At 35.8% G+C, this 25,571-nt stretch overlaps 1 protein-coding gene across 2 annotated transcripts; it reads right to left on the bottom strand.

The window, feature by feature from the left end:
• Nucleotides 1-825: 825 nt before the first annotated feature.
• On the bottom strand, nucleotides 826-19,128 carry LOC121389562 (protein FAM92A-B-like). 2 transcript variants are annotated; one of them, XM_041521237.1, is made up of 10 exons: nucleotides 19,019-19,128; nucleotides 14,736-14,851; nucleotides 13,828-13,952; nucleotides 13,371-13,439; nucleotides 11,632-11,733; nucleotides 11,215-11,220; nucleotides 8,297-8,401; nucleotides 6,745-6,858; nucleotides 3,609-3,980; nucleotides 826-3,020 (listed from the first exon to the last, which is right to left on the bottom strand). In XM_041521237.1, the coding sequence occupies exons 1-10, from the start codon at nucleotides 19,048-19,050 to the stop codon at nucleotides 2,904-2,906; spliced, it is 1,158 nt and encodes a 385-aa protein (XP_041377171.1). In that variant the 5' UTR covers nucleotides 19,051-19,128; the 3' UTR covers nucleotides 826-2,903. The 2 variants fall into 2 exon arrangements, with proteins under 2 accessions (XP_041377171.1, XP_041377172.1); XM_041521238.1 differs by having other exon boundaries at nucleotides 19,003-19,020.
• Between the last annotated feature and the right edge of the window lie 6,443 nt (nucleotides 19,129-25,571).

Below are 25,571 nucleotides of genomic sequence, written 5' to 3'. Positions count from 1 at the left end.
TTTTTTTTTCGTCTTGAAACAAATTTTATATAAAATTTTATATTGAAATTAGTTTCCGGCATACTTTGTAATTCACCTGAATCATTTCGTATACCCTCGGCATAATCCTGAATGTTTTCAAATTCTTTTCAACTCACTGGCATGACTTTGCAAGTAAGGTTTTAATTGGTCGAATGAAAGGTCAACTGGACATGAGCTCCAATGAGGTGCTGTTAGATCCACAGGTAATAGTAATTAAGTAGTGGAGCTAATTTTAATTAGATCGGTGAATATCATGAATTCAAAAGTTCCCAACTGTGGACACGACTTCACCAAGAGGAGAGCATTCAGGTGATTTATAGACAATCTGCACTGTCACTCCAATCTCACACACCCCAACTCATAACTGCACGATTTGATTGGTGTTTGTTCTGCCATTTTTTTTCCATAGTTGTGAAGATTGATACAGAAAACCTATCCCAGTTCACAAGCTGTGTTCGAGGGTCCTTTTGCCAAACGAATGCTCTTCACAACTTGTGAATTGGGAAATACAATATTCACGACTTATAATGAAAAACTAAAGTTTGTTTTATTTAACAACACCACTAGAGCACATTGATTTTTTATCTTATCATCGGCTATTGGACGTCAAACATATAGTCATTCTGATTTTAAGAGGAAACCCACTGTCGCCACATAGGCTACTCTTTTATGACAGACAGCAAGGGATCTTTTATTTGCGCTTCCCACAGGCAGGATAGCACAAACCATAGCCTTTGTTGAACCAGTTATGAATCACTGGTCGGTGCAAGTGGTTTACACCTACCCATACAGCCTTGCAGAACACTCACTCAGAGTTTGGAGTTGGTATCTGGATTAAAAATCCCATGCCTTGACTGGGATCCCAACCCAGTACCTACCAGCCTGTAGACCGATGGCCTAACCACGACGCCACCGAGGCCGGTCGACTTTTAATGAATGCAGCATTACACTTCTGTACTCGGCCATTAACTTACCAGTGTCTGACACTCAATAGCTGATATATATATTCTATTCATTGAGCAGTTAATCTCATTCGGGATGGGAGCCAGTATTGGGATGCAAACCCAGTTCCAATAAATCTTAAGAGCCAATAGCTTAACCACTACTTCACGACCAAGATGTGCAACATGGATGGAATACTTTATGAATGCAGAACACACAATACAATATCAATGGATATACATTTTCTCTATTAAGCAAGTGTCTTGTTAACGGTAACATACACGTTGACAGAGGTACACAAATGAAGGGTCTAATATTAGCAGCGGTAACAGTAACAGAGGCAGCAATAGCAGGAGTAAATGTAAATGAATGAATGTTTAACGACACCCCAGCATGAAAAATACATCGGCTATTGGCTGTCAAACTAGAGCAAATGTGTAGATGAAGTGAATATCAACATGGCAGTGGTAATTGTGGTACCAACAGCAACATGTTTCCGTCGACACAGCCGCAGTAAAGGCAACAGTAATAGCAGAAGTAGGTTATCTCTCTGAACTTAACACTGCAGGCTTTAACCTGAGGTGGAGTTGCGGGCTGCCATCTTGACGGCTAAAAAAACGGGGACTCTTAACCTAAAATATCTGTGCATCTCTGATCTTGAGTAGCTGATACCAGTAGGTTTGGTCTATGTGAAAATCACTGAATAATATTATCTGGAATGAGTTCTCTTGTAGATGTCTTTTTCTGACTCTAGCCTCAAGAAAATCAATCATTGAAGCAATCATACTATAATTATTATGAAAGTCATATTTTTGTATTGTGACATCAAGAGCCTGCTCACAGCCAATATATATATATATATATAGATTATTACATGAGCTTGTGTGTCGTACTGATTTTACGTAACGAGTGTCAGGATTCTTGTATTGCCCGAACGAGAGCATGTCAAAACGTTTAAAACGTAACTAAAAAGAGGCGACGAAATGACGTCATTTTTCATAAGCGGTTTACACTGGAGAAGCAGCATTAAGTCATGACGTCACTTCCCAAAATGACGTCATTCGATATGCACGTGCAATCATTACGACACATATGGGTCATACTGGTTATATTTCCCTGAATATCTTCAACTATGTGGATAATAAATATATATATTACGTCACTTATTATGTGACATCACACACTACTTTTGATTATAGAATGATGTAATGAACAGGTAGCAACATAAACAATGAGACCAATTAACCACTGAAAAGGGCGGATTACTGTCTATTGAACTAGAATGGCTTGACTATGATTATCATTTTAGGAGTTAAGGGGGCTGCCATCCGGATGGCTAAAAATGCATCTTCCACCTCAAAGATCCACATCTAGTGTAATGTATAGGGTGAACTGTTGACAAATAAGAGGCTGACTCTGAATGAATGAATGAAAATCACAAAATTACTTGTCTCTACCAACTGCTTATCATTTATGGGGTAAGGGTCTACCAACGGGATGGCTGAAAAGAAGACTCCAACCTAAAATGTTTGTCCATTCCCCCATCTAGTGTAATGTGCAAGATGGAGAAGTCGACTAATAGAGACTGGTTCCCAGAATAAAGGCTGGCTCACTGAATGACTTTTCTATGACCAACTGCTCATCATTTTAGGGGCTAGGGGCCTGCCAACGGAATAGCTAAAAAGAGGGCTCCAACCTAACATATCTGTGCATCCTTCATTTAGTGTAATATGTAGAGAATAGAATAGTTGACAAACACAGGCGAGCACCCTGCGGCAACCACTAAACAAATTTTCTTTGATAAACTGCTCATCATTTTAGGGTTTAGGGGCTGCCAATGGCATGGCTAAAAACAGGGCTCCAACCGAACATATCTGTGCATTCCTCATATAGCTTCCCTGTAGCAGCCACTAAAAGAATCGTCTCTAATCAGCTGCTGATCATTTTCTAATACTTCCAGTCCTGGCTGTGCTTGCTTCTGTAGTTTCATCATCATAGTCATCATCATCGTCGTCATAATCATCATCATCATCATCCTCGCTGTCATCCTCCAACACCTACAATAACAAACAGATTAAGATGATTAATAAACAGAAAAACTGTGTGGCTATCACCACAGTTATTAACCCAAACACATCGGTAAAACATTCAAGAAAAATTATTCACTGTACTGAATGAAAAATAAATTTTAGAGACTTTTTTTTTTAAATGAAAAATTAAATCCACAGAAATATTTACAATTGAAAGTGGTTGAATAAAGCAGATAAAAGTGCGTCATTAAATAAAACATTTCTTTCTTTTTGTGCGAACATCACAACAAAAAATTTCATTTTTAAATATACTTTTTGGCGCTCAAATGCATATCTGCTAGTTACAGCTTTAGAAATATGTTGTCCTACATACATGTAATATAAAATTATTATAGTATTTACCTCCATAAACCTTTTAAAATAATATATATATATTTTTGAAATCTAGATTTTATGGCCTTGCAAGCAATATGTAATTTAAACCAGTTCACACAGGTACATAAAAAAAACTAAAAAACCACCAACCACCAAAGACAAAAGGTCCATGCTATGTTTGTTGTGTTATGTAATATAGAATCAGTCAACTGTATAATAACAGGCTAGCCTTCTTCTTACATTTACTTTAGATTGCACTTTTATCGGCGTGTGTGCAGGTGATGGTCTCTGTGAATTCATTGGTGACTGTGCAGGTGTGTTGCGCTGTTGTGTATTCGACGACTTTTGTGTGGGGATATTCTGTTGTGTGCTGGATGTGGTTTGTGATGGTGAATTCTGTTGAAAGTTCTGTTGTGAGTTCTGTTGTGAGTTCTGTTGAAAGTTTAGTTTCGAGCTCTGTTGAGAATTCTGACTGCCGGCCGAACGCTGACTGCCAGGCGTAGTTTGACCAGACGGCGTCCTGTTGGATTGCATCGAAGCGTCGGAGGCGGATTTTGCCATGATCATACGCGATGACGTGTTATCGGATGGGTGCACCTTCTGTTTGAACTCCTGCGAAAGCAACACGTGTTACAGAGATAGGGTCAATTTCACAAAAACATCATAAGATTATATCTGCGACTAGCAGATATACTGGTCAACCGTTTACATGTTTGGCATCTATTTCATGTGGATGGAGTATTGTAAAAACAAGAGATGTGTTTACTTCAAACTATATTTGTTGTTCTGTTGATAGTAAAATGAATGAATGAATGAATGAATGAATGAATGTTTAACGACACCCCAGCACGAAAAATACATCGGCTATTGGGTGTCAAACTATGGTAATGCAAATAAATAAAGTGATGATCAACATCAATATAAAAATTCAAGGTTTAAACAAAACAGTGTAAAGAACTGTGCAAAAATACAAATACAAATATCACAGAATTTTACGGACACCGAATTTTACTCCAAACTTCAATTTGTGCTGTATTGGCCATTCTCAAAGAGAATGTTACACCCCTGCACCACGGTGAGGTTACAGCACACGCAGGGGCTGTTGATAGTAATAAGAATTGTGGTTTAGTAGTAGATATACGTAACCGTGTAAAACTAGGCTTACAATGTGTTGTGAAATTGGACCCTGTCCTAGTAAAACTTTTAGAAAAAACTTAAAGTTTGTTTTGTTTAATGCAGAGTTTCTAGAATTGTTATACAAATTCACTAGCCATGGGGTCAGTGATTTAAAAAATGTACTAGCCATGATTAACAATTCACTAGCCATGGGGTCAGTGATTTAAAAAATGTACTAGCCATGATTAACAATTCACTAGCCATGGGGTCAGTGATTTAAAAAATGTACTAGCCATGATTAAAAATTCACTAGCCATGGGGTCAGTGATTTAAAAAATGTACTAGCCATGATTAAAAATCCACTAGCCATGGGGTCAGTGATTTAAAAAATGTACTAGCCATGATTAACAATTCACTAGCCCTACTTTAAGTAAATACAAATTTACTAATAGTAATTGTCACATGTCACCTAAAGAGGGAAATAAACCTTAAACAAACCTTATTTTGCGAGTGGTGGGGGGCATGATAATAATATTTACAAAATAGACTTAAATGCAGTATTTGACAAACGTGGGTTTTTATCACTAGCCATGGGAGTGGGGCTACCATAATCTACAAGCCCTGTTTAACGATGCTACTAGAGCACTCTGATTTATTAACTATCGGCTATTGGATGTCAAACATTTGTTAATTTTAAATATAGTCTTAGAAAGGAAAGCGAGTAAAAAAAGTGAGGGTGGGCAAAAACTAGGTGGGGACAGAGAAGGGCAGAACAAAGCAAAGAGGTACATTTAGGGATGCGATGATTAATCACGGTTCATGAAAAAACAAGATTTTAGGCCCGCTGTTGTTGTTTTTTAAATCTTTGCAAATAAAAACATATTACATATGTATGTACTTGTGTTTAATTATGATAAAAACAAAATTCAATGATACATTTTATGTACCTTGTGGTCAGTTAAATAATTCAGCAGTAGGCCTACATTTGTATGTATTATGTACTTTTGCTTATTCTAGTTATTTCATACCTCTTTTTCAAATTTGTGTTTTTCAAAGATTTGACAGTATGCAAATAATAATACTAAATATTATTATGTCTTGAAATATATCTTTCTTTTAGACTTCTATAATTATAATAAGTGTATATACTCCAGAAGGTATATAAAGGCAACTGAATTTTAAAAACATTTTACGCTGAGAGTACCCCCTGACCCCTCACCCCCTTTAGCATTCTTTGGGAATTGGTAGAGCTGGTTCCACTTATAGGAAGGGATGGTACCTAAGATTTGCCGGGTACAAGTACTTCGAAAATGTCTTGTAAACGACGATGAACCTGATTACTCTGGTAGTTCAAGACGATGGCATGACTTGTGATTTTGGATGGCGGCCTAAATAAACAGATGGCTGATGTTACTATCGCTGCCAATGGATGGCGGGCGTATTGGAAATTAGTCTTAAGAGATGGCAGGCCCGTCATTGCTTATGACATGTAGCGAGACCCCTGCCCCATCCAGTGCTCAATTCACATCAAATTATTGTGCCAAACCTCTGATCTCAAATACTGGCGTAAACATTGTCCTAGTATCTCAGACCCAACACGCTATCATGGCATGGTAAAAATTGTGTTTTTCTTTTCTAGTCAAGGTATATTTGTATATTTACAATTATTTTACAAATTACCATTAAAAATAAAATGTCTTGCTCTTAAAACAGTTTATTAAAATGTATATATGATAGCTCCGTACTTGTAGAAAGTATTGTAAATAAATCCAACCATGGACCAAATATCGAAAATCAATTCAATAACAAAAATTAATCGTCCCATCTCTAGGGAAAGGATAAATAACAAGAGATGTCGATAATTCGTTGTCAGCAGTGTGACATGATTTACAGTTCAAGAGACATTTCTTTCTTTCATTTCAACTTATTTTTCATGCTTATCAAGGTTCAAGCATGCTGTCCTGGGCATACACATCAGTTATCTGGGCTGTCTGTCCAGGACAGTGGGTTAGTTGTTAGTGGTTAGTGAGAAAGAAGAGGCTGTAGTGGTCTTACACCTACCCAATGAGTTGTTAAAACTTGCTCTGGGTGGGAGCCGGTACCGGGCTGCGAACCCTGTACCTACCAGCCTTATCTCTGATGGCTTAACCATGACACCACCAAGGCCGGTTTCAAGAGACAAAATGTGTTGTCACCACATTCTAAAGAGGTGTTTATAAAAACTAAAAAAAAACTCTTTCTAATTTTAGTAATTTTATACCTCTACATCTTTTGCTGGATCAATTTCATTCAATGACTGAAAACACTTTGTGTACAGTTCCAGTGCCTTGGCATGAAACATCATTTCTATGTTGACAAAGTTTCGCAAGATTTTCTGAAAAATAAAATATAACAAATTATTTTTCAAGAGAGTTAAAAAAATCTGCCATCCTGATGCTCTCGACTAAAGCTTTTTCAAGTCTGTGGTCAGCTTGACAGGCTAGTGCTGAAAAAAAAAAAAAAAATGATTTCAGAGATCCTCTGTGGAATATACAGCCACCAGTTTGTGAGAAACGGAGTTAAAGATGAAAACTTAATGGTAACCTAAATGCAAAAGTATTTTAATTACAAATTTTGTATTTTTTCACATGCATTGTGACGAACATCCAAAGGTGTAACTAGAAACCAAGTTTCATCCATCTCGCACTTAACAGTTTGTGAAAACGGGAGCTAAAGGCGAAACTAAAATGGTCATCTAACCGCACAAACTGATGCCGTTAACACTGGAAAAGTAATACCTATATCTGACCATTTCACATCACCAAGGTAGGAGTGAAACCAAGTGACAGTATGAAATAAAACAGTCTATCTATAGTCCTTCCCACCAGGGAAAGTTGTTTTATTACTGTGGTATGTACTACAAGTTATTTATTTCTGAGCTGATTGTTTTCTAAATAGCACACAAATATAGTGGGAGTTTTGTTATGTTTCTTCTTGTGTCAAATCGAACTAAAATTATTTACAAAAAACTATTTTCATGAAGGCTGGAAAGGACTAAAGATAAGTCACATTGTGACAAGACACATGTTCTTTCTTGGATGAATCACTAAAACAGTAAAGTAAAGTTTGGTTTGTTTAATAACACCACTAGTCTAAGAGCACATTGATTTATTAATCATTGGCTACCGGCCTCGGTGGCGTCGTGGCAGGCCGGTAGGTACTGGGTTCGGATATCAGTCGAGGCATGGGATTTTTAATCCAGATACCGACTCCAAACCCTGAGTGAGTGCTCCGCAAGGCTCAATGGGTAGCTGTAAACCACTTGCACCGACCAGTGATCCATAACTGGTTCAACAAAGGCCATGGTTTGTGCTATCCTGCCTGTGGGAAGCACAAATAAAAGATCCCTTGCTGCCAATCGGAAGAGTAGCCCATGTAATGGCGACAGTGGGTTTCCTCTCAAAATCTGTGTGGTCCTTAACCATATGTCTGACACCATATAACCGTAAATAAAATGTGTTGAGTGCGTCGTTAAATAAAACATTTCTTTCTTTCTTTCATCATTGGCTATTAGATGTCAAACATTTGGTAATTTTGACATATAGTCTTAGAGGATGCACCATCCCACAGGATAGCACATACCATAGCATTTGATATACCAGTTGTGGTACACTGGCTGGAACGAGAAATAGCCCAATGGGCCCACCGATGGGAATCAATCCCAAACAGACCATGCATCAAGTGAGCACTTTACCACTGGGCTACATCCCACCCCCACTTAGCTAAAACATCAATGGTTTTCAGAGTCATGCTAAGGGAGACAACCAGCTAACCTTCATGTCTTCGACCTTGTTCTTCTCGAACGTGTCCATCTGCTGTTCCAGAATCTTCTCTGTACGCGTTGCTTCCACGCTGGCTTTCTGTAACTCTCTCTCCGCCTGTAACACAACATATAGCATCAATATCATAAACTAAAACCCAGAGAAAAAACACACACAAACTGCCCCATATCCAGCCATGAAAAAAAAGAAAGAATGAAGGAAACACCACATAATTTCCAACAGAAACACACACACACACACAAGCAAATCCTCCCATTATACAGAGCCAAGTTTCATACTATTTATAACATCACTGAAAACAATACAAACATCAGTCTTGTTTTTCAAAGTATAAGTTTGTTTTGTTTAATGACACTACTAGAATGAATGAATGAATGAATGTTTAACGACACCCCAGCACGAAAAATACATCGGCTATTGGGCGTCAAACTATGCCATAGTATGATAAATGCAAAACTTAAGTGATGATCAACATCAATATTAAAAATTCAAAAGTTAATAAAAACAGTGTAAAGAACTGCGCGAAAAATAGAAATATCACAGATAGATAAAATTAAAATTTAGAATAAAAGTCAGTATCATGTAGAAATTGTAATAAAGGTTCTGGATGGAATGGAAATGATTCCATCACATTTCTTGGACCAAATATATCTTTTCATTTCTTTCAGATGCTTACACTCCAACAAAATGTGGCGTACTGTCAGTGGTCACACTAAGGTGGAGGATCTTTCTTCAGGATAAATGAATGGGTCGAGTAAGTATGACCAATACGAGCACAACACAAGACTATTTCATCCTTCCTGCACTGCCGTTAGGAGGACTGCCATTCTCCCAAGACTGGCTTGATAGCATGAAGCTTGTTCGCAACCACACCCTCCCAATCATGTTGCCAAGTCGAAAAGATAAATTGGTTGATACCTTGTTTAAAATCAGTATAAGGCACACAACACCACTAGAGCACGTTGATTAATTAATCATCGGTTACTGGATGTCAAATATATGGTAATTCTGACACGTAGTCATCAGTGGAAACCTGCTACATTTTTACTAATGCACCAAGTTATCTTTTATATGCACTTTCCTACAGACAGGAAAGCACATATCACAGCCTTTGACCAGTTGTGGTGCACTGGTTGAGAAAAACCTAATCAACTGAATGGATCCATCGAAGTGGTTCGATCCTGTAGCGCAAGCACCTCAAGCGATCACTCAATCGACTGAGCTAAATCCCACATCCTCAAAGTATAACTTTGCTAGTATAAAGTGAAGTTCTATCAATTTCCATAATCAACTAGTAATAATTAACAATAGTACTAGTATCTTCTCAATATAAAACATTCAGACTTGTAGATAACACGTAACAGATAGAGAACCCAAGATTTCACCACTTTTCTATCTATAATATTTACTAACAATACTTCAGTGATAAGGTATCAGAGTGATGCCATATTAATAGTTGAACATTTCAATAAAACATTTTATCTAACTTACCCATAATATCCATGTCATAAACCTGTTAGTAACCCAAAATGTAAAATATTAACCGTGTCTATAGTCCTTTCCCCACAGAGAATGGCTTTTATCATACTATGGAATTTACTACAAGCTATTTATTTCTGAGCCGATTGCTTTCCATATGGCACACAAAAATAGTGGGGTGGGGGGGGTGGGGGTGGGTGTTCTGTTACTTTCAAAACACTTTTCGATTCACTTTTCTTCTTCTTACATCAAACCAAACTGAAATTATTTACAAAATAAATAAAAAACCCAGGATGGGAAGGACTATAATTAATCAGTATTTGTCTTGACAGATCCTTGAGAAATACTGATTACTGTTAATATTTTCCACATTAAAAAACACTTGTGACGAATACTCTGTGTACATGCACATGGATAGCTAGTTCAAACTTCAAACTGATCCATAACCTACATGTATACTTGTGTGAACCAGCTCATTTAGTCAGGTCCAAAACACTCCCAATCTGGGCCTGGCGAGTGTGGCAAAGATGCCATGTCTGGCATATTTCAATGTCTGCGTCTCTATTTGTTACGTGTTATCAGTATTTCAATATAACTTCTTGTGTTGATATCAATGGATGGATTTTCTTCTTATAAACATCAACAATAATTATGATAATTCCACACAGCTTAATACATATATTTCCTGTTGTTTAAGAAAAAGAAAAAAAAAAACCCCAAAGCTTAAACACTGCACAGCTGCCAGTCTGGTAGCATAAAAATATAGCACATGTTCTATGATGTCTGTTGCCAGATCTGTAGTTGACGCCACCAGACGCAATGTGTCACATTAAATTCAGCAAGTTTCATGTTCGACTGGTACCACACTTGCCAGACCACGATCCAGTGTGTTTTAGGCCTAAGTCAGGCCTGCACAGATTTGATTCAGACCATACTCCTTGTAACGTGACACAAAACTCAGTGTCGTTCTTCATATTCTACTTTAAACAGACATACCCTAGTTTCAACCCGTGAAAATTAACACGAAGTTTAGTTAATCTACAAACCTGTTACACATTTGGATAAAGTTACAATTGAGAGAAACATGAGTTTGTGACTTTGAAATGGTGCAATACCCTCTAAAAATAGACTAAAACTTGACTCCATATCTGTTACTTCTCAGACGCATGTGCGTTTTTAAAAATATGAGAAATGCATTTTGTGATATTAAAAACATCAGGATGACCAAAAACACTTTGAATGTACAGAAATTGATAATCTAAACAATAAAATCTAAGTAAAGTAGGATTTAAATGATCAAAAACGGTTATAATAGTCAAAAATATTTGTTAGTGTTTAAAAACTAGGGTATGTCCCTTTAATATGTTCTTGAGGTTTGTCACGACATGTGGTTTTCATGTAATAAAATATCTAAGCTGAATGAAACCAACCTGTGTCTGAAAAATTGTTAAGGGAAACACAAGAACAAATTACAAATAAAAGTATTTACAGTGCACTTGTCCAAATAAGGTTTGAACATTTTTGGCTAACAAATGCTAATTGAATCTGTAGGTGATAATGCATTCAGAATTTAACAGAACCTGTGCTTATAAAGCTTTTAAAGTTTTTACTTAGGCTCTCACAAAACCAGCAGTATTCAGAAATGATGCAAATTGGCGTATAAATATTAAAACGGGCAACCAGTAATTGTGTAACAAGTTTCATTAGCAGGTGAGAACTACTTTCGTTGAGTTAATCTGTGAGAAAATTGGTGACTGGCTACTAATGTAGCTCTGAACGAAAACAATTCCCATCCAACTAAACCCCCCCACTGCACCCCCCCCCCCCCAGAATGTCACAAAGGATACAATTTGATGCGCATCACTTGGGTTTTTCTGCCGAACTTTATCCACTTTCTTCCTTTGATTAATCTCCTTATCTCTGCTAGCAAATGAGGCCTTCAGTTCATTCTGAAAATACAAAAGAATACCAATTTGAAAATTACCATTCAATCACAAATTGATACATGTACATGTTAGAACAGTTATTATAGTTGGTATTGTACATAATTTGAGGGCAGGTTCAATTTCTTCCACTACCCACCATCTACAAACTTAAATAACATGTTGTAGCTTCCTCGTGCTGGGACAGTCTTTTTAAAAAAACAGTTACCATGGTATATTCTTCATCATCTTTATAAACTTTATTTTGTTTAACAATATCACTAGAGCACATTGATTTATTAATCATCGGCTATTGGATGTCAAACATTTGGTAATTCTGACATACAGTCTCAGAGAGGAAACCTGCAACATTTTTCAATTAGTAGCAAGGGATCATTTATATGCACCATCCCGGACAGGATAGCACATACCACAGCCTTTGAAATACCAGTTGTAGTGCATTGGCTGGAACAAGAAATAGCCCAATGGGCCCACCGATGTGGATCGATCCCAGACCGACCAGGTATCAAGCGAATGCTTTACCACTGGGCTATGTCCCATCCTCGCATCATCTTTAATCCCATCGTTAAATCAGTACAATGTACAATCGATGCTTTAATGTTGTATAGTTTGTTTCGACAACAGGTTTATTAAGTCATAGTTTGTGCTACTCTATCTATCATGGAAAGTACACGTGTAGTACCGCTATATCAGTTATATCTTGTGCAATAATACTGCTATGAACCAACAGCTGAGCAAAAGGTTACTTGAGATGTGGTGAACATTTCTCTAGCATAAACCAATTTAAACTCAACAAAAAGGTGTATTAATTTCAGGATTATATATCATATATACACACACAAGCATTCACAGAGAGAACTGCTAAAGCAATACATGTCCCCTATTGGGCCCAACAAATTTTCACATCTCCTAAATTCAAGGGCGATAACTCTCTATAATAAAACATTTTGATGAAAAATACCTGTAGTTTAAGCCTGAAACTAAGGCTTAAAAAACCACGGAATTTTAGTTACTGACGTTCTATCATATTTTAATTATGGCTAATGACTACATAACAGTCGTTTAACAAACAAATGTCAAACGTAGGCAAAATATTGAGAGAAGAATCACACCTATGCAACACAGATTCCATTTGGTTTTTAACAAGGGATGTTTGGCATTTTCATACAACAGCCTTTGCAATATACCAGTTATACAGCAGTGCATGTACTGGCAGACAAAGATATAGTAAAGTTTGTATTATTTAACGACGCCGCTAGAGCACATTGATTTTTTATCTTATCATCGGCTATTGGACGTCAAACATATGGTCATTCTGACACTGTTTTTAGAGGAAACCCGCTGTCGCCACATAGGCTACTCTTTTTACGACAGGCAGCAAGGGATCTTTTATTTGCGCTTCCCACAGGCAGGATAGCACAAACCATGGCCTTTGTTGAACCAGTTATGGATCACTGGTCGGTGCAAGTGGTTTACACCTACCCATTGAGCCTTACTCAGGGTTTGGAGTCGGTATCTCGATTAAAAATCCCATGCCTTGACTGGGATCCGAACCCAGTACCTACCAGCCTGTAGACCGATGGCCTGCCACGACGCCACCGAGGCCGGTACAAAGATATAGATGACAGTTTACATGTACAAACCTTGGTCTGCTTGCACAGTAAGCCATAGCTAGTAAGGGGTTCCACAACTTTTGCTTCAAGACGAGTAACCTGAAGTTTATATACAAAATAAAAATAAAATAAAAATCAGAAAATATAACGTTCATAAATATTTCATTCAGAACTTGGCTGGTTGGACCAATATAAAATGACAATGAATCCTTTAAAAAAAAAATTAAAATCTAATTTTTAAGACTGTTTTTACCATTTTATTTAAATCATCAGATAGTGAGTTACATACAATAGCTTTAATAATCAAATTAAAACCACATTAGACTATAAATCTAGAGTTTACATATAAACAAAACCCAAAACACTCCTGCTATGTGTTTATGAACATTTTGAATATCACTCAAGTAATACATTATTTCATCGGTCATAAACACCAGTTCTAAAAGAAGTTGCTATGACTGAAAACAATTAAGAAATTAATATTTGCCTCTGCCTGCCGGTAATCTTGGACAGCTGAAAAATTCTCTGCAAACTCAGCTAGTGCCTTCTTCAAGGTGATATTTATTGTTTCATAGTCAGCATACCGTGCCATAGTTTTTGCGATATCATCACCTGAGAAAATCAGAAATAATCATATTACTGATAAACCAAATTTGTATCAAAACAATTCATCTGGATACGAGGTTATTTTAATTTGATTTCAAGTTGATATTAATTAATCTATTTAAAACAAATATATTTGTTAATGTCAAGGCTTTAGATTGCATCAAAGCCTAGGCGATAAACCGTGTGCTCAAAATACATATGCCCAAATTAACTACAAACATGCTGACCTTAAAATATTTCACCTCTAAACCACTGAAATGTTAAGTTTAATTAAATTAGATCAAAATACTATGAAATGCATTTCTGACAACTCTACAGCAGCTGTTAATGACAGTACTGAATTAAAACGACTTTCCTGCACACAGAAAAGACAAAAGTCCCTGTTGTGCCCAAATTAGTGACATCTAAAGACCTGAATGTAAAATGTATTTCTGTAAGTGTAGACATCTTTTGATTCACATGGTACACAGTACATGTATGAATATTTATTTCCATATACAAATTTTATAGCTTGCGAAACCTAGAAGCACATCAAAACCATGCCACGATAATTAATCTGTGCATTTAAGGTGATCTTAGTTGTAATATCGCTTTGTAAAACAGGGCCCTGGACCATGTTCCACAAAGCAATCTTAGCCCTAAGTTCACCGTAACTGCACAGCTAACATCTTCACTTAAGGTGATCTTAGGGCTAAGATCGCTCCGTGGAACGGGGCCCTGGACCACCACAAGACATAACTGACAAACATAACATGTAGTAAGAAAATATTGAAAGTTTAGATTTTCTACCTTTGTCTCTGACATGAGCAGTTTTTCGAGTGTATGATGACATCGTATCACATATCTGTCCCAAATGATTTTCTGTTGCATTCATTCGATCTTGAATCATTTTGAACTGAGAGGCACTAGAAAAAAAAAATCAAATTACATTCACCATGTAGTTTTCATATTACAAACAAAATAAATATTACTGTTCTATAATGAATAAATTGTACAACAAATATACATACAGGTACATGCATAGCTGGCCAAAAGTACTCGTCCGCTCTCCCCCAGACAAGTAAAAAATTGCTTGGATGTCAAAATTAACAATTCAATCATCTGCCAAGCAACCACAATTTCCGAACACAAACTGCCTCTTTATCCCTTTTGTACACTTGCAATTTTTTTAATTCTGTAGTCTGCAGCAAGCGTCGTCTGTCATTTCAAAGCTTGGCCAAGACTGTGAGGCCATTCACAGACTTCAATTGGTTGAGCAAGTCATTCTGATGTAAAGTGTTAATGTTTTTAAAAAATCATAAACTCATTTCCAATTTTCCTTCATGACGATAGATACATTCACAATTTCACAAATTAAAGGAAATAAACATATTTAGTAACACAGTGCTTACAAGTGCTTTATATGATGTGAAATTGTTTCACACGTACAGTTTAATTTTGATTTAAGCTGCTTACATTTTGGGATGAGTTAATTCTTTTGTGGGCAAGTAAAATTTGAGAGTTACTTTCCCAGCAGGCCATTGAAATGTTTTTAATATGGCCAGCCCTGTACATGACATGTATATATATGTATAAGTAAATGTTGAATCTGGGTCTTTTCAACAAACCTGTACTAGTTACATATATACATGTACACATGTAAATGATCATGCATTTGCTTGTTTCTTGTTGTTTTCTTGTTCAATTAATATGCAAAATTCGTAATTCAGTATGCTTACCCGTGTTTAACATCTAGTAGCCAATGTGCATACTAGTACGAGACAGTTGTCTCAAGCAGCAGTTGTCACCAAGTCACAGTAATGAATTAATTACATTCACAGTTACTGTTATATGCATTAATTACAATGTGTACTTTGATTCCTACTTAGCTGATTTAACATTAACTGTTGTTGATGTTTGCCTCACAACCATATGAACACTTATTGTAATTATGGCATAACTGTGACTTGGTGGCAACTACTGGTTGTGAGAACTGCTGTGTACCTTGATAAACGTTATGGCACAGCAATAAACATCACAATAATAAATATCGTGCCAGAGACATTTATCTTGATGAACTAAGGTCGACGACAGTCACTTTTCACACCCTTGTTTTGGCTTCGTATACAATAAATATAGCATATCTTACTGTAATTTCACTTGAAATCCATATTTCGTAAAAGGTACAATTTTTTAATCAAAAGATTTTCTTTAAACACATTCTGGTGCATTCGTACTGTTCAAAAAAAAAAAATTCAATAGCAATTTTGCACTGGAATTTTTCCAGCATTCTTAAAATGGAAACGTCATGTATCCAGTTTATAGTCATTATAAGGAGATGCAAAGTGATGTCATTGGAATATTGATGTCATTCAAATTCAAAATTAGCTATATTCATTATAAGGAGATGCAAAGTGATGTCATTGGAATATTGATGTCATTCAAATTCAAAATTAGCTATATTATTACAGTGCTTCGCCACATTAAAATAAAACCTGGTCTACTAACCTTGATCCCTGTAAAAATTCTATAACAAGCAGAAAATGCGGTTTACAGGTTGATATTTTTTATAATTCTGGGGAAAGACTTCTGAACGTTCCAGCATCATGAGCATGCATGCTAATACAGTACTATCACTAAGTATGTCGATCTCGCCCTGGTGAAGTCGCCCGGGTGAGTTCGCCAGGACTTATTTTCATCGTTAGGTGAAGTTATCATACATATTAGACTTGCTAGAAGACATATATTACAACATATATTATAGTATATATCTACTGTCATTATCAGCATGTTTTTGTGCCAAAACTACAGGTTTATACCACTTGGGTTATAACTAAAACGGAACCGTGCCAAAACGGCACCAAGTGAAAACGGAACCAAATTGGACAAAACGGAACCTGCGTTGGCTAAAACGGCACCGAAATTTATGGCTAAAACGGAACCTACGATGGCTAAAACGGCACCATAATTGAATTTTATTTGAAGAATAGTAAATAAGACAAAAAACCCCAACAAAACAACTTAACTCAAATGAAAAGTTATTTATTAAAAGAAAAAATAAATGTTTTTGTGTCACTTCTGATAGTTGCACAATCAATCTTCAGGTCAGGTAAATTTATTTACGTGCTTCCATCAGATAACTGTTCAAGCACGTTCCCATTGGGAGCCGCCTCTGACAAGAGCCAGACGCCAATCTTGCTGAGGACAGCTCTTGTGAACTTTTATTTTTCTCAATAAAATAAGTCAAAACAAAGAGACCACTTATACTACTATTTTTGTGTTAGGACATGACTACTGCACATGTATTTACTTAATGAAGTAAACATTAAACTGCTTGTAATTTGAATATTGTTGAGTTATAATGTACTAGCGACTTCGCTAAACAGACATGCAACACGGAAGTAAATATGGCGATCTCGCCACAGCGTGTCCCAACACAAAAATAGTAGTATAAGCGGTATAACCCTGTAGTTTTGGCACAAAAACATGCTGATAATGACAGTAGATATATAGAATGCCAGACAACTCGGCCCACGTCGAGACAGCTCGGCCCAGAGTTCTGAGACAACTTGGCCCACATCGAGACAGCTCGGCCCAGAGTTCTGAGACAACTCGGCCCACGTCGAGACAGCTCGGCCCAGAGTTCTGAGACAACCCGGCCCACCGCGAGACAACTCGGCACATGGACAATCTTGTCTATTGTTGAATAATATTGTTGAACAAGTGTTGTTTTTTTAAATTAAAGTATTCTCACAGAAATAAAAGAAAGTGTTTTTTGTTTTTTGTTAAATTGATAAATTGTTGGTGACCCTCATGGACTATGTGGATGAGGAGCAGCGTGTGGTCTGTGAACGCCTGGTCAGTCTTCAACCAGAGTGTGAGGACCAACAACGATGTGGAGGGCTGGCATCACCGACTGAACCACCGTGCCCTTGGAACAGCCCCTCCCTTCTACAAGTTGGTTCCCATGCTCCACACTGAAGCCAGGCTGGTTTCTCTGACATGCCGGTTCGTCCCAGAGAGGAAGATGCGACGACGACAGAGGAAGGCTTTCAGGAATCTGCAGGGGAAAATTTTCGAACAAAGATGGTGAAGTGTCCACTTCGAGATTCCTGTCTGCCTGTGGAAAGCTGTACGCCCCTGTTGCACACTGACTTTTATTTTTTGTTGGACGTTTTATTTCTATGTTCTTTTGGTGACTGGTGTTTTATTTCTTTATTATAACTATTTATGTATATGTGTTCTGTTGGTTTTTTTGCGTACATATGTGCGTATGTATTTAATGTAATAAATGTGGGAATTTGGAAAATGATGTCTTTTGCGTTATTTCTATAGTACAATACTTCTAGAAACCCATCCGACACTACGATATGCGCCTACGACATAAACAATTGTCATTCTTAATGGTGACCATATAGTTAGCGGTATCTATCAGTATAATGCATTATTATTACTATAGTACAATACTTCGACACTACGACATGGCCAACTATCATACTTAACACGCATATAATGTGTCACAGCATGCCCTGTCTATCAGTCTAATAACTCGGCCCCGTGGCCGAGATGTCCCCCGGTCCGAGTTGTCTGGTCCCCGATATATACTATAATATATGTTGTAATATATGTCTTCTAGCAAGTCTAATATGTATGATAACTTCGCCTAACGATGAAAATAAGTCCTGGCGAACTCGCCAGGGGTGATTTCGCCAGGGCGAGATCGACACGGGGCGAGATCGCCAGGCTCCCTATCACTAACCCTAAACCTAAGCCTGAATCAGTGAATGAACTGAATGCTAGAATATTCGGAAGCCTTGCCAAATACCATAGTTACATATAATATAATGTTGCTGTAACACATCTAACGTTATTGTTTGGGGATACCTATGTACGAAGCAAAAACAAGGGTCCAAAAAGTGACTGTCGTCGCCCTTAAGTGCAGGCATGTCACTACTTGATCGTAAGAAGCGCGTAATGTTATTAAATTACTTAAAATCTTTAAAAGTATTAAATGTTAGACTTTTCCGAGTTTTCAAAATTAAGTGATAAAGTAGTTCAAGCTAGTACTATAGCTAACCAAATATATACTGTACCTTGCCCGCATTTCCGCACCACTTCTACTCATTTTCGATTTCTTAGAACATTCTTCTGTCAAAATAACAGACTGTCCACTTGTTGCGTTTTACGTTTTGCAACATTCAGATGAATGGTGTTGATCGAATACAACAGCGGACCAGTCGATCGGTAAATTGACAAACATTTTTATCTTTCTAAATTGAAGACTTCGACAATCTATGGAATACCGGCGATGACATGCTGATTGCAATTTCCTGTTTTTTCGTTGCTATTTGCTCGTTGCTGATAGCTAATTGCTCGTTGTTATTTTTAAAATTATTTTTTGCTAATTTAGTATTTACCCTATAGCTTTATTAAACTTTTTTTTTTAATATGTAAAAATGTCTTAATACAGTATACCGGTGCCATATAATATAAATAAAATGAAAGTTCAACATATATATGTGTGACATGATCCAAGACGATAATCAAATAATAATTATTTGTACTGGGGGAAAGGTATTGTTCAAAACAGTCCGTTTAATAATATATTATTGTACATAATTGATATTGCACGCACCAAAAATTATCACGTGTACCCAGATAGGATTTCTTCTTACTTATATGGAAAGGGTATCAGAAATTGTAAATATAACACACCAGACAATGATTAAAATGAAGGAACTTTATATTTCCACGAAAGCTGCAGAAGTACTAAACGTTGTGATATTACAGAAGGTCAAAGATATGGCTGCGACAGGCTGAAATTGATTTTTACTCGGTTCAGCAAGATGTTCCATTTCTCTGTATCTGTTTCAAATGTTACCAGGTAGGCTATTGTGTGTTAGACAAAGGTAAGTAAATTAATATGATTATTTACATTAAATATAGATTATTATGTAAAAACAGCGTAAAGTGCTGATACAATACAAAAATGAATGTGTAAATAATTTAAAGCTTTATATAGAAATACAAATGTTTTTAAAATTTAAAAATTAATTCTGAATGGAATTTAAAAGATTCTACTACATTTCATTCACCAAATATAGCTTTTCTCGTCGGTTTCAAATGATCACATTCCACCAAAGTGTGGCGCACAGTCAGTGTACACTGGCAATGTTCAGACTGACGAGGCTCCTTCTTTAACAGAAATAAATGCGTCAGATTTGTGTGGCCGATGTCACTTCTAACAACCAAGTAGTGAGATATGTTTTTATAGCTTCTGTCTCGCATATTTGTTTCTATTTTAGCAGGTCTAAAACATTATCAATGAAAACTGTCATGGAAAATAGTGTGAATTTGATAATTTATTTATTTAGCAACAAACCAAAAATAAAGAAGTACTTTATATTAAAACCTCATAAGTGCATAGTATATGTTTTCAAACGAATGTTTAGATTAAACACTTTCTGCTTCTGATGAAAGAAATTTTAAACTGGAAATGAAATGTCAGAGATTCACAGCAGACTAGCCTATTGAAGTTAAAGGGGCAGTTTCAAAGTGGCATAGGCCCTAATGACAAGAAATATTCATTTATCTTGTGAAATATTCAGATTATAACTTGAATTACATGCCATCAAACGTTGCCGATCTGCCAGCGTTATGAAACTGAAGAATTATACTTTGAAACTTGAAACTTTATTTCAATACATTCAGGCGGTCAAACGCCAGCAATGAGAAATTATTGTACAGTAGTTATTTTCAGTGACAAGATGACAACAGAAGTTCTTTGTAGAATATATACAAACATCGGCAGTTTTTATTTCGGGACTTTAAAATGTATTATAATGCTAATACGGAAACCTGACGATAGAACAACCATAAAAATGAGTCCTCCCCCACCCACTTTGAAAATCCGTCCTACGGGCCTGAAACATAATTCAAAATAGCTATATACACATTTTAAAAATGAAGACACATGGTGACAAGACATTCAAATATAGCAGAGAGATTTTTTACAAGTCAGTACTTTTAAAAGTATCAAATGATATTGAAGATGTTTATCTATGGTTTACTGAATTTACTTGTAATTTCAGAAATTAATTTTGACATTTTACGGATGATGCTTATGCTATTACAATTAAACAGTTCTTTGAATTTAAGTGTGCAAGATTTTTAAAAATAATAATATGGCTTTATAAGCCTTTTGCGTGTATTCATAAAATAATTACACTCATATAAGTAGCGATATTCATCTCCAATATAATTTTCTTCGTACAATGTGTGTAATCTGTTTTTGACTGGGGCCCCAGTGTTCTGTTTCTATGGGTAAATAGTGATTAAATGTTCTGAATTTCAGAAGGATGGTCCACAGTTTTTCGGATAATTTAATAAAGTATTTTTCCAAATTTGAAGTTTGTTTAAAGAGACATTCCTGAGTTTGCTGCAAGTTTTAAGATGTCATCGACTAACAGAGACATTTTAACGATTGTAATTAGATACTCAATATAATTTTTTTGCATAATATATTAGTGGCTGTATATTAAACCTGTTTCTGATCGTTCTAATATTTGTAGTAGGTTAAATTTCATTTTATTTCCTAAAATATATTTTTTCGTACGTACGAAATTATTTGAAGACAAAATCCAATTTGGGCTTCTTACAAATATTAAGACTACCAGAAACACCTTGAATACACAGACACTGATATTCTAAACAAGGAAATATATTTAATGTGTAAGTTTATTCGTAGAAATATTTTATTAGTCGGAAACATCTTACAATGCAGCAAACTCAGGAATGTCCCTTTAAAAATAAAATATGTTTTGCCTTTGGATGTAGACTCGATATTGTTATGCCACAGTTGTAAATACTGATCTAATTGCCTTCGTTTAACATGCTCAGTTTTTATTTTTATGGATGAGGAATTTTTCGACATATAAATATCGGACATGCCTAAGATTGTTTAACAGGCGTATTAAGTTTTTTTTTTTAGCCAGTTATAGATGTGCCCGTTTACAATAGTCTTTTATCATATAATTAAGAAGTAAATGAGAGATTTTTGTAGATTTACCTTTAACTATACGTGTCCCAAATCCTATAATTCTTTGATCTATAATTAGTTTTAGTGGCGTTCTACCAAGTTTCCCATATAACATAAAAATAGGCGTACCCTTTTTTACCGGCAATAATGGTCTAAGAAAATTCATATTTTCTATTATGTCCACATTTTCGAATCCCAGATTTCACAGCCATACAAAAGTACTGAGAGGACCACTGAGTCAAATAGTTTAAGCCTGCAATCAATTGGTAAACTGTTATCCTTGGCTTTAGATAAAACTAAATATATTGCTTTAGTTGCACTCCGAGTTAAAAATTGTTTTGTTATTTTAAATTTGTTTTGCTTTGTGAACGTTAAGCCTAAATATTTTGTATTCTTTAATATTTTCAAGAAACTTTTTTTTTTATAGTTATTTGCATTTCCATTAATTTTTTTTTTCCACTATTTCCATTTTTTGCTAGTAGTGCAGTATCGTCGAAGTATAGGAAATAAAGTAAGTGGACACCGATGTTTAGGAAGCATCGTGTTCATCTATAGCGGTGACTACCTTTGAGCAATTAGAATTTAGTAGGTGGTTTTCTAGGTCATTTAAATAAAGTGAAATAGGACAGGTGACAGATTTTCACCATGGCGGACTCCGGTATTGCAGGAAATTAATTGTGAGCATTCGTTATTTACACTGATACACGATTTTATGCCAAGAATAACCAGTTCTTCAGAGAGATTCATCTTATTTGCATGGATACAATTTGCCTTAATCCACTGCATAACATTTGATCAAAATTTGTTAACAATTTTACACTCCCAAAACAGATGTAACAATGTTTCCCTTTCCTATATTAATTCTATATAAAAAGGTGTTGGTTGTTAATAGTCTATTTAGTGTTCTGTATTGAAACCATCAGAGCTTAATTTCAAGAGTTGTTTTAAAAGGTTTTGCGAAATTTTTAGACCATTTGAGTTCAGTTCCAAATTAAGTTTCCCATTTCACTTTATCCTTATTACTAATCACCGATGATTCCAAAACATAATAATATGGGTTTGTGCCTTTCTTCACAGAAAGCAGTTTACGAAAAACTGGAGTACCATCTAAAGATATATTAGTGTGTTCAGTTTTGAAATTAAAATTCTTAATGTTTACAAGCATGAACAACTCCAAAATAGTCCAAAAAGGAGACATTAATATCATACACATCTTCAAAAACTTCCAGTGAAAGAAAGTTCCCATTCTCGTCATACAAATCACAAACTTGTGCTATACCCGTCTGTAACCAGCTGTGCTTGACAACATTTTTAAAGCCAATTCTAATGTTATTATTGACGAAAATGGGTTCAGACAAGTAATCTCTATATTCTGTCTCTTGTATTTTTTGCACAAAATTATCATATGCTATTAAACAATCTTTCCAAATTATAATATTGAGTAGTCATTTCCCAAAATAGCTAAATTCAGGGCCGTACCCTGATCAAAATCCGGGGGGGGGGGGGGGGGGGGGGTGCACTACTTTTTATAAACAAATGAAACACTATACAAATTAAACCCTGAGATGTGTATGCTATTTTCTGGAGTAAAAAAAAAGGTGAGATTCTCAGGGGGCAACTGCCCTCCCTGTCCCACTGAGGGTATGACCCTGAAATTTTCAAGTTGAGGGTAACTTCTTATCAGTAAAAACTTCCATCTTGATTCTTGACTAAGGAGCTTACGTATCCATGTGATGTTTAACAATTTCACATAATTAAATATATTCAACATACCAAGACATCCCTTTTGGACTGATTTACACAGAGTATCTCTTTTAATTCTATCTGACTTTCCATTCCACACAAATTTAAAAAGGATCGTATTAAGTTCACTAAAAAAGTCACCTGGGCCTATGCTTATAAAACGTTTAGAGTCCAGACTCAGTCTTTAATGACTACCGCCATATAACCATAAATAAAATGTGTTGAGTACAATCTAATTAAAATTAGCTCCACTATTACATGTGGATCTAACAGCAGCCCCTAGTTGACCTTTCATTCGACCAATCAAAACATTACTTGCAAAATCATGCCAGTGATTTAAAAAGAATTTGAAAACATTCGGGGGTATACGAAATGATTCGGGTGAATTACGAAGTATGCCAGAAACTAATTTCAATATAAAATTTTATATAAAATTCGTTTCAAGACGAAAACGAAAACTGTGATGGTATAGCCATAAAATCTGTTTATACTAGTATACAATCCTGAGTTTATTACTGCAATTTCCCCCCTGTTTTTCAATGTTGAAATTGACTAACACGTTCGCCTATTGCATAAATAGTCTCGACCGATATTTTTAGAATTTGTATGCTCCCGAATAACGTTATAAAAGGCGAAGTGTAATTGGTCGATATTTAAATTGTTATTTATAGATGAAATGTCACCTGGACATGGGAGTCCATGCAATGCTGTTAGATCTACTGGTGAGACCAGTAGAGTTAATTTTAATCAGATTGTGTTGAGTGCGTCGTTAAATGAAACATTTCCTTCCTTCAATCTTTAATGACGTCACGCATACAATGTGTATGCCGTTGCCATGACATTACTGTCTCAGAATCTTATTAGAGTCTCGAGTCCAAACTCTAAAAGTCTTATAAGCACCAGACCTGGTGGGTTGGGTAATGTAAGAAAACGACAACAGAGTTTAAAAATTAATAATGATTTGATTATTACAATTCTACCAAGTAGGGTGATAATCCGTTTCATCCAACTGTTAATAATTTGTTTGATTTCGAAAAGTTTTCTTCTAAAATTTAAGTTAACCATTTTATGTCGTATTTTGCCCTCGCTATCTTTATTGCCTGGATCATAACAATACTATGAAAAGTGTTATAAGCACACTACTGACGTCACAAGTCGCCTTTGCGTCTGCAAGCTTTGCGACAGTCGCGGTTTCTGAAATTAACATCATTCCACGTCACTATAATTGACATCGCTGAATGTTATTAACGCCGATTGTTAAGAAATTACAATCATATTTAACGTTTGTTCAGAATCATAGTTTGTGGATAATAAATAAATGGTAACATTTGCTGGAATGCCACACGAAATTTATGAAACTCGTTTGAGAATTGCTTTACCCCCCCCCCCTCTCTCTCTCTCTCTCTCTCTCTCTCTCTCTCTCTCTCTCTCTCTCTCTCTCTCTCTCTCTGTGTGTGTGTCTGTGTCTGTGTCTCTGTCTGCCTGTCTCTTTCTATATATATATATATATATATATATATATATATATATATATGTGTGTGTGTGATTTGTCATGAGTATTTTTTAATATGAAAAATATCAACCGAGTCTATGTTAATCGGTGTTTGTCGATTCTCTGTAAACATGCTAAAGATGTATCTTTCACACTATGGAAATGGAGAGTATAAAACGTTTCCCATTCCTGTATATTATACATAAATCTCTCATTTGCATCTTTTATTTGTGCATTTGGTATTAGTATTCTAATATTTAGTATATCGTATATATGTTTGCAGCCACCTTTGTCGTTTAACAACATGCTTAGTTTAAAGGGACATTCCTGAGTTTGCTGCATTGTAAGATGTTTCCGATTAATATAATATTTC

This window comes from Gigantopelta aegis, chromosome 14 (assembly GCF_016097555.1).
Source record: "Gigantopelta aegis isolate Gae_Host chromosome 14, Gae_host_genome, whole genome shotgun sequence".
Classification (NCBI taxonomy): domain Eukaryota; kingdom Metazoa; phylum Mollusca; class Gastropoda; order Neomphalida; family Peltospiridae; genus Gigantopelta; species Gigantopelta aegis.
Note: the sequence above shows the minus strand (reverse complement) of the source record. Positions and strands in the feature narration are given on the sequence as shown.

Excerpts from the sequence above, each read along its gene's own strand:
- LOC121389562 (XM_041521237.1), bottom strand. The coding sequence starts at position 19,050 with ATGAGTAGAAGTGGTGCGGAAATGCGGGCAAG. Across the intron at positions 14,852-19,018 it reads GGTGCGGAAATGCGGGCAAG|TGCCTCTCAGTTCAAAATGA; the intron begins GTACAGTATATA and ends TTTTTTTTCTAG. Across the intron at positions 3,981-6,744 it reads ATCCAGCAAAAGATGTAGAG|GAGTTCAAACAGAAGGTGCA; the intron begins GTATAAAATTAC and ends TTGCTTTCGCAG.